Source organism: Camponotus vicinus, unplaced genomic scaffold, assembly GCF_025532165.1.
Source record: "Camponotus vicinus isolate PSW18456_S1 unplaced genomic scaffold, iyCamVici1.0 SCAF_5, whole genome shotgun sequence".
Lineage (NCBI taxonomy): Eukaryota > Metazoa > Arthropoda > Insecta > Hymenoptera > Formicidae > Camponotus > Camponotus vicinus.
In genome coordinates, this window is record NW_028141977.1 from 15,629,346 (window position 1) to 15,639,472 (window position 10,127).

Sequence of the window (10,127 nt, forward strand, 5' to 3'; positions counted from 1 at the left end):
TAAAAAATAATGTTTAAAATATAATTGTTTTTTATAGATATCACAGAGTTTTTACTCGTGATATAACTTTTGTAAAATATTTTTTAAAATAATTAGATTTAAGATATTTCTCATTTTTTTAAATTGATAATTGATGTTGATAAAATCATACGCATATATGCCGATATGTTATATTTTATTAGATATTAATAAAAGTTAAATGTAGCAAAAGAAAACACATTTCTATCATATGATCTCGGAAATTAAATATATGATAAAATTTATTTTGCCATTACACTTCGATAATACGTTTTATTGTTCAACGTTTTTATTCGCTTAAGCTTTAATTCCTATGATTAATAACGCAAAAAATATCAAGCGACGCGGTTGCGTCGCGACGCCAATTACTTTATGTTCAATAATATAAACAAAAAGTGCTAATTTGTGTCACATACTCATTAGTGGATCAAGCTTTACATTTTCAGATGACTACACTATGGGCAGTGACTTTAGCTTAAATCGTAAAAAATTTGTTCAATGTAAAAATAATATATACATTACGAAGACTATGATAAAAATCTGCTTTAACTAATTTTAATGAATGTATAAATATTATGGCACGAACAGATTAATCAAGCTCTAATAAGTTTGCAAAATATCGGCCATACCATATTCTATTGTACTTAATATGTGATAAGGATATACTTATATGATAATTGTATTAAACTTTTCACATTATTAATAAATCTTTGATAATTTTTTTCTATATATTTTTATGAATTAGTATATTGCTTTTCTTCAGCTACTTGCACATTAATAAGATTAAATTTTGTACAAGTATGTATATGTATGTATAATATTGCAAGTATATATGAGAAAGATAATACACTTTATACTATACCCTCAATTTGTATAATATTTATAATATTTAATGCACAATGTATTCAATATACATATTTATAAAAAAACTGAATTCTAGAAATACAATATATATCGGGTTTGCAAAGTTATGTGTAAAAATATTTCTTTTCATGTTTTAAATATTTTTATAAATTAACAAAATTAAACACTTTGTTATATAATAGATATTTCAGGTTTGCAGAAAATTTATGATTATAAAAATGACATGTGATTCAAATGCACTTATTTTGTCACACATAAGGATATTACAAATGATAAATAAATACTTACAAAATGTCAATGCGTATGTAAATGAATAATATAAAAAAAGAACAGTAACTAAGATTCTAATATATTCTATTGCATTATAATATCTTTGTTTTGTAGATTCTAGAATATGAAATTCCAGTCTGTATAAATCGAAAATAAATTCTCGCATTGAACACAATATATTTGTATTTCATACATTTAAAACTCACAGTTTTAAAAGAAGATATATATATATATATATATATATATATGTGTGTGTGTGTGTGTATGTATGTATGTGTATATATACATATATATCTTATAGCACTGACAAACTTCTGCATAATTTCTACAAAGGCTTGTTTCTCTTATACAATTCTAAGTTAATGTTACGACTTTAGCTTCATTTCCTTAGAATTAAGTTTATGTAAGTAAAATAAACATTGTAAAACATGCATTTGAATTTATGAATACTGCAAGCCAGAAAGAGACTCGGTTTTTCTCTCGATATTTTTTACATAATAGATTTTTAAAACAAAATTTAACATCATTTACACCCACAAAATACAGCCCGTATTCGCCCAAAATATACATTGATATTTTCTTGCCTATTTCGTATAAAACGTATTGATACTGTTTATAATGATATATATTCTAAAAATACAAAAATACATGAAAATTTATTATAATACATATAACAAATATATTGAAACAGAAATATTTAATTCGTACTTGTACAAAATATTTCTTCTCAATTATCTAAAAAAATGGATGCATATTTATTAAGATTTAACTTTTTTGTCACCATACTCTTACACTATTAATATAATTTTGTATAAGGAAAAGGGGAGGTTTAATATAATTTATAAAGTATTTTAATAAATGTGGACGATGTGTATTTACATTGCATGATGTAATGCTTATCATGTGATAAATAACTTTTTCATCATCTATATAATACCAACATCTATATATACTTACATACATATATATATGTGTATATATAAATATATATATCATATAGATGTGGTCTCTACCAATCTCTACCTAAAAATTTTGCGAATATAAACATAAAAAATATCTATGTATACTTAAAACATATTAATAAGTATTATATAAATGTAGGAATATTATATATATAGAATAAACTATAGAATATACAAGCTTCTCTTGAATAACAGAATTTGAGCGAAAACGAGCTGTTAATAGCACAGAATTATATTAGTATTTCCCGGTTTTAAGATCGCTGTTTCAAAATCGGAACGCAAACTTGTTTATTTTCCAGAAACTGTCCCATAAATTTAAATGGCTAGTCTACACGAATGCGAAACAGGAATGAAAAAATGAGCGAGATAGAGCGATATTTTATGAAGTTGGCTATTTTAGTTTTCGGCATTTACTCGCTCGAAAAACAATTCATGATCTTTTACAATTCTTTGGTAAAAATCGATATTATAACCAGGAAATAATGTATTTTCTACGCATGTACAATATTTCATGGAGTAGATTGTACTATTTGAATCATGACATAAAGTAAAATGACTTTTTGATCAATAGAATACATTCTATAAAAAGTATGCGGATCATGAAAGTAAGAATGGATACGTATTTGATTACAAGCACTAAGATTAATCATTTACAACGGATAAAGTTGTCAACTGTATAGATTTTATCCTAATCATTTTATCTTAATCATTTGTTTTAAATTTTGAATATCTATCTTTGGCACAATGTATTAATTAAGCAAAACTAGTTATAATTATACATGAAAAATAATAAAATGAAAACACGAATATGTACAGGTCACAGTTCATACATACATACATAGACATATATAAATTCATATATGTATATATATGTACTTTTTTTTCTTAAAACCTGTACCAATCACATTTGTCCAAAGAAGCATAATACAAGTTTTGTCTAATGATATAAATAAACTCCAAAAATTTAATCAATTTTATAATTAAAATTGTTTTCTAGATATATCTCTACATATATAGATGTTGAAGATACATCTTTATATATGACTTATACAAGTATACAAATACAAATATAAATACATATTTATATTTACATTTGTGTAATACCCTATATATGTATTACGTATATATTTATATCTGTATTTATAACTTTATATTGCTAACAAAAGTAAATATTCAGGGCATCGTCTTTAGGATAATGATCAGTTTGATGTGTACTTGATAATTACGTTCTTTTGTATATCTGTACACACAAGTATATATATATGCATATCTATTTTGTCCCTGACACTTACACACTTGCAGTTCTTGCACTATAAAAACGAATTTATGCTTCACTTCACTTTTAGCAATAACACTTTTGTACATAGAGCAGTATATGCATTTATTATCAAAAGAACGATATAGATAACAGTTAACAGTACGGTGATAAAATAAAACAGATCAGTCCCAACTTCCGTCACTATCTTCGTCGAGCGCGTCTTCCGCATCGGAGATCATACTTTCGTACGAAAAATCCGGTTCGTCTTCTAGGAACTCGTCCAATTTTTTTTTATTCGAAGCTAACTTGCGTTTTTTCGTTGTTAACGCAAGTTCATCTTCTGGTGATCGCTCCTTACGAAATTCATAGACTAGTGGATAAATATGTTCAATTGCCGCTTGAACTGCAGCAACATTAGGTGCTGCAATACATAATATATGATCATTAGATACATAGTAGGTTTGATTTTATTAATTGCATGAATATATCACTCAAATCAATTAATGTTTAAATGTATTTTGTTTATCCACGATTTAGATGTGTATAAATAAAATGTGCTTAGCTTTTTATATTCAACGCTATGTTTCTTTTAATTTAATTAAAGCTTTTAATCTATTCTCGTGCACATTAGAAATTAAACACAGAAATATTAATTTTGACATTAATAGTGCAACAAAAATTTTGTATAACTTACTCTACATTTCTAATATCATTTTAAATTGTAATAAAATGCAAACTAGCAAATGGGATATCAAAAATCATAATGTGTTTTTCTCTATAAAACAAATGAAATATTTCTAATTACAGACCTGTCACAGTAACACTTCCTGTAGAAAATATCTTCAGAGTGGCTTTTAGTTCTTTTAACTTATATGTAACACCAGGATGTAATTCCGGCTCGTAACTGTATAGCGTGTAAAAATATTTATACATTTACAATCATTATATACATTTCACAAATTTGTATATAGAATTATTAACATTAATACAGTGATAATAAGTTAAACGCGCGTTAATTAGTAAATTTAATAATTTTTTTAAACAAGATAATTTTCTCTTATAATCATAATATAATTATTAGTTAATCATACTTTTGTATACTTACTCTGCATTTTCTTTGTGATGCACCGAAAATAATGTTATCTTGATTGCAAATGGCATACTACAAGTACCTAGTACGTTCACCACCCTATAGTTATTAAATCTTACTTTGAATCCAAGCTTTTGAAGAGAACGAGCGAACCTACGCGCTGCAATTTTCGCTTGTATCTCACTGGTTGCTCCAGTGCAAGTTACTTTGCCAGATGACCAGATAGATGCAGTGGTATATGGTCTCCTTAATTTCATTGTTATCATCTGAAAATATCACATACAAAAAATACATGTACATATTTTTAAATACAACCTCTGTTTTCTCAATGCATTATATCTATAGATATTATTATATCTATAAATAGAAAAAAATAACAAAAAAGAGAGTACTGAAAGGTATATGGAAAGAATAAATATACACAATCAGCTTAAGAAATATGATGTGCATAATTATTAAAAGATTTAAAGTATCACAGCAATTTTAAAATAAACTTAAAATAAACTCTAAAATAAATTTATGAATTCTTTAATCATATTCCACAAATAAACAAATTTTAAATTATTGTATTTAAAGAGAGAACCAACAGAATAAATATAAATATAAAATATTTATTTTTTAATTATTCAAAATTTATAATGTTTCATTCTAATGTTTCAAGAAATATAAATTACTTTGTAATATTATTCCATTCAAAACTCTATAAATTTTATTTAAAAAAATGTTTTTTCAGTTTTAAAATTGCAAGATATTAATTTGTAATATTATGAGACATAATTAATAGCTATTTTATTGAGAAGATATATACACATAACATACCCCATTTTCTCGTCTGTATTCAACATTGGATCCATTGAGTGCTATTTCTCGCAAATTTAGATGACACCTTACACTAAAACTACAAACTACATTATTAATAACGATATCGAGCTCAGGAGGTTCTTCATGAACTTCGGCATGATCCATATATGGTTGAAGTTGCCCATCAAACAATCTATTGTCCTTTTCCTCCGCATTGTCCAAATTATTAACATCCTCTACATGATTCAATGATTTATTAGTTAATGGTTTCATGCCATTTTCTTGAATAGCAGTTGCCATAATATACCTGCAATATACAATGAAATCAATCTTTAAAATGTAGACTTTATATTATTACATCTATTTAAGTTTTATCAAACTTGATATTTGAGATACTATGTATACAATTGTATGCGGTACATTACAATTATCAGTTATAAATATTTATATATTATTAGTACACGGACAAACTTTGATAATCCAAGAGAGAATAAAGCATTTGCTATGCAAAATATTAATTAAATTGAATAATATTTGAGAAAAAAAGTATCTTTTTATTACAATAATCTATACAATTTTAAGCTAAAAATAAATAACAATATAAAATGTAACTAATGTGATATAATTAATATCATCTTATATCCTATATAAATATGGAAAATAATGCATTAATTTACAATTGATATTAAATGTCAAAAATATTCTTTAAAAAATCTCAATAAAAGATTATTTTGTATCTCGCAATTTTGCAATTTTAAACTTTAAGTAAAAATCTTTTAGTCTTAAGTATAAGTAATTTAGTAAAAATATATTAAAATATTTAGTATAAATTTGTAAAAATATTTAGTATAAATTTGAAATTTTCCATCACTTTATTAAGACATTCTTGAGTCAAGCTCATCTACTTGATGTGTAAAAATTGAAAAAATAATAAAGCAAATTTATATCTCTAAAACTTCATTCACGCATAAACTGTTTTTCATCTCGTGAAATTCAATATTTTGCCATAAAAATGTCTTCGTAAATTTAAATAAGAATCAGTCTTACCAGTTTTAAAGTTAAGCCCTCTATACAAATAATCTCACACAAAAGACACAATTTCTATTCAATTACATTTAATAATTTTTAAATTTTTTATCGTCGCAATATATAGATTTCTATTTTGCAAAAAGTGCGAAAGTAAAAGTAGCAATAATTCTCTAAAAAAATTAGGGACTAAAAAATAAAGGGCTGAGAACTAGAACGTGATGTATACGCACGTGGGTCGATTGCTTATAATGATCACAAAAGAGGAGGTACGACAATCGTTAACGATATAGCTAATGACGATCTGATAACGATCTGATTCACGTCAAACTACGATTCGTGCTCGTAAAAAAACGTAACGCCGATTACAAATTAGAATCCGATTTCAATCGCAGAGCAAGATAAGCGTGCAACATCCGCTCACGACGCCTCAAGTACATCGAGGCTCGAATACGGAATAGGATGATGCGAGGATGATCGTCGCGAACCAGCGAAATTATCGCGCGTGATTCCAGTGTCCTTCGAATCAACGGTCGTGAAAGAGGATTAAGGGTGACTGAAACATTCGACGACCCTTACGAGAGACGAGGGATGATCGTCGGGAGAAGGACCGAGAGACACTGGACGGACGCTCGGTTGCATCCGCACGTGGGGGGTGACTACTCGCGAAGGGGCGCGATTTTTAAGCGTCCTGCCGAGGACGCGATGTAACCTCGTCGACGATCAGTCGGCGACGCGTTTTCAAAGGCAGCGCGAATATTGACAGTGATGCTGGGGAGGAACGAGAACGTGCACTCCCGAGAATGTTCTACGAGAGACGAGGGGGTAGATGTGTATCACGTTTTGTCGATTTCGTATTTTCGAGGGGTGGCATTTAGGGGTGGTTACTTACGCTACGCCAAGCGGTCGCGCGCGACTCGTCCCGGATCAGAGATACCGTCTCTGTTGACAAGTTGACACAGCAGCAGAACGCAAAGCTACCTCAACAATCATTGCCATTGTTCTCAGCCATATTCGCTAGACTGGCAACTACTGACAAACCGAGCGAGCGACTCGACGACCGTGGAATCGCTCGCGACGTAGATGACCAAACGCACTATCCTGTATGGAACTATCGGATATAGATGTCTCATTGGCTGCCCTCGAGAAGAAATTTCTGGCGACAGCCAATCGGCGCGCTTGACAAGCTCGTCGCGCGAAGCTCATTCGTGCATCCCCGCGATGAAACAGTTCGTCAGCCGCGTTGATGAGTTATTTGAATTCCTCCAGGATATTTTTCTCTTTAATTTTCTTCAACGGTAGAACTTTAGAAATTCTCTAGCCGATCGACCAATCGGCGTGTCCGATAAATTTTTCGTTGAATAATGATTTACAAATAACAGAAGTGAAGTTTTATAGTTGCAGAGCTTATATAATAGAGTGGCCCTGATATTTACTTAGATTTTTATAAATTAAAATAAATAAATATATAATAAATTTTTATGCATTAAAATTAAAAAAAATATACAATAATAATAATAAAACTAAAAAATAAAATGAAAATTTTTGAAGGAAGGAGTTGGCTCTGTTTCTTTTTAAATTACACCTAAATTTTCTCATGAAATTGGAAATGATTGTAAATTGTTTATTTTTCTTTCAATTCGTAAAGTACGTATGAAATAAATGTTTTTGATAATACGACCAATCAGAGAATCCTTGACAAGGATAGCGCTCTATTCAACATGTATGTATCCTTTTCTACAAATTATATCATTCTCATATTCACTTTTGTAAGCTCACTGCTCGTTATGTTATAAAGCTCAATGAATGGCAATCATGAATGCAGTTTATATCGTTTATTATTATACATTGAAATTCATTGAAGAGAAAAGTGTTCGCGATTTCCCTGTCCATATCATATGTTGCAACATATCAGATAGTATATATAGTAGAAAACTTGTCGAACTTGTGTATAAATATTTGAATTGTCGGGATGCCAACTCCATCTGGCGCATGCGCAGAATGAAAATATCGCGCACTCCACATTTTTTCGTTGATTCCCTCACTCTGCGCATAATCACGTGACCTCGCGATAACCATGTAATGAGAGAGCAACGCAAGTGAAGGTATCAGATTTGACAAATATTATGTTTCGCACTTGCAAAATAGAAATCTATATTATTGCGATGACAGCTGTCCAGAATATCATACAGCATTTAAAAATTCATCAGAATAGAGCGGGATTCTATCACATGGTCTCTTACATAGTTGATGTTCATTTGACATGTAACGTATCGTCAAAGTACGCTGCCGTCCAATAGGTATACACTTTGCTTTAACGCATAAAATATTAGACATATTCTAAAGAGACAAGCAGATGTTATCAAAAAACTCTTTCTAAAGAAAATTTTTTTAAATTCAGATAGTATCAATCTTTTGACATGTATATATGTTGACTAGGCACATTTTTAATAATCACCATACGATTCCAGGTAGCCAAATGACGTCTAAATGACGTCTAAGACATCTTAATGACGTCTAAGACATCTTAATGACATCTTAATGACGTACTATGACGTCATGACGTCATTCACGTCATTCTGCTACCTGGAATCTTTAAGTCCTTTTTTATTGTTTTTCGATAAAAGAAGTAAAATAATTTTATTAATATCACTTCTCAATAAATAAATTAAAATAATTTTGTAGTAAATAATTATTTTTTTAATATCGAGATAAAAATTGTGAAAAAAATATTTTTAACAATGAAAACTAATCATATGATTCAACCGCTGAATAATTGATGTATCTTGACGGATATCGCTCTCGTTTCGAAATATTTTCGATCATATGTCATGGATGATTCAACCATTGACAGTATGTCATTCATTGACGTCTATTCAGATGTTCATGGATTCAACGCAAATAATAAAAAAAACATGATTATTTCTTTTTTGACAAGATACATATTTCGAGGAAACGAACGCAGAGCATTTGTTTACTCGAATTGGATACAAATCATTTCACAATAAGACTCTTATTGTATCATAGTCACAAATAAAACTTATCGCGTTACATCGGGAAAGTATTGAATTTTTTACGATAGCTGACTATATTTATCTGTACCATTTTTTGAAAGACTTCTATTCTATATTAAAGATCAAGGAGATTACATAATATTTAACGCTAACTCGATCATATTATGACATATAATCGATTATTATATATTTGACATCGACAGATTTTATTTGTTATTTTATTTGTTATTTTTTTTGTTATTTTATTTGTTATTTGTTTTTTATTTTGTATTTGTGATCTCTAATAATTTCATGTCTATCGTAGATATCTTGTAAATTGTAAAACATTTTTTAAAAATGTGATCTTACAAATTTTTTGTGCATGGAACGTCGTTTATTTTTTTTCAATAATAAATATTCAATATTATTGTAATATTTATATAATTATACTACTAAAAAAACCTCACACACAAAGATAAAAATTCTTTTATATACTTGGCGTACTTTTTTTACCTTTATGAGATTTTTTTTAGTGATCAATTTTATTCAAACTGATCACAATCGATCTTACATTTACATTGTACTAGAAAAGTGCTGTTAGATTTTTGATTATAGCTTTAATTCCTGAGGTATTTTAATTGAAAGTTTATTTGACGTAAAATTCCGATTTATTTGACTAAAATTAATATTTTAGTAACAAGATTAATGAAACACTACGGCATTGAATTATAAGTATGTATATGAAAGCGCACATCATATCCTATTTGTTGTATCGCAAAAAAGTATTTTTCACAGCGATGTAAGAGATCATGGACAAGATATGGAATATCTCTGCAGGCCTACAT

At 28.5% G+C, this 10,127-nt stretch overlaps 1 protein-coding gene across 1 annotated transcript; it reads right to left on the bottom strand.

Annotated features, from left to right (window-relative positions):
* Window positions 1-242: 242 nt before the first annotated feature.
* Window positions 243-7,332, bottom strand: Trf2 (TATA box binding protein-related factor 2). Its single transcript, XM_083099693.1, has 5 exons — window positions 7,182-7,332; window positions 5,282-5,570; window positions 4,478-4,728; window positions 4,182-4,276; window positions 243-3,793 (listed from the first exon to the last, which is right to left on the bottom strand). Exons 2-5 carry the CDS (start codon window positions 5,561-5,563, stop codon window positions 3,555-3,557), a joined length of 867 nt encoding a protein of 288 aa, XP_082955819.1. The 5' UTR covers window positions 5,564-5,570; window positions 7,182-7,332; the 3' UTR covers window positions 243-3,554.
* Window positions 7,333-10,127: the final 2,795 nt, after the last annotated feature.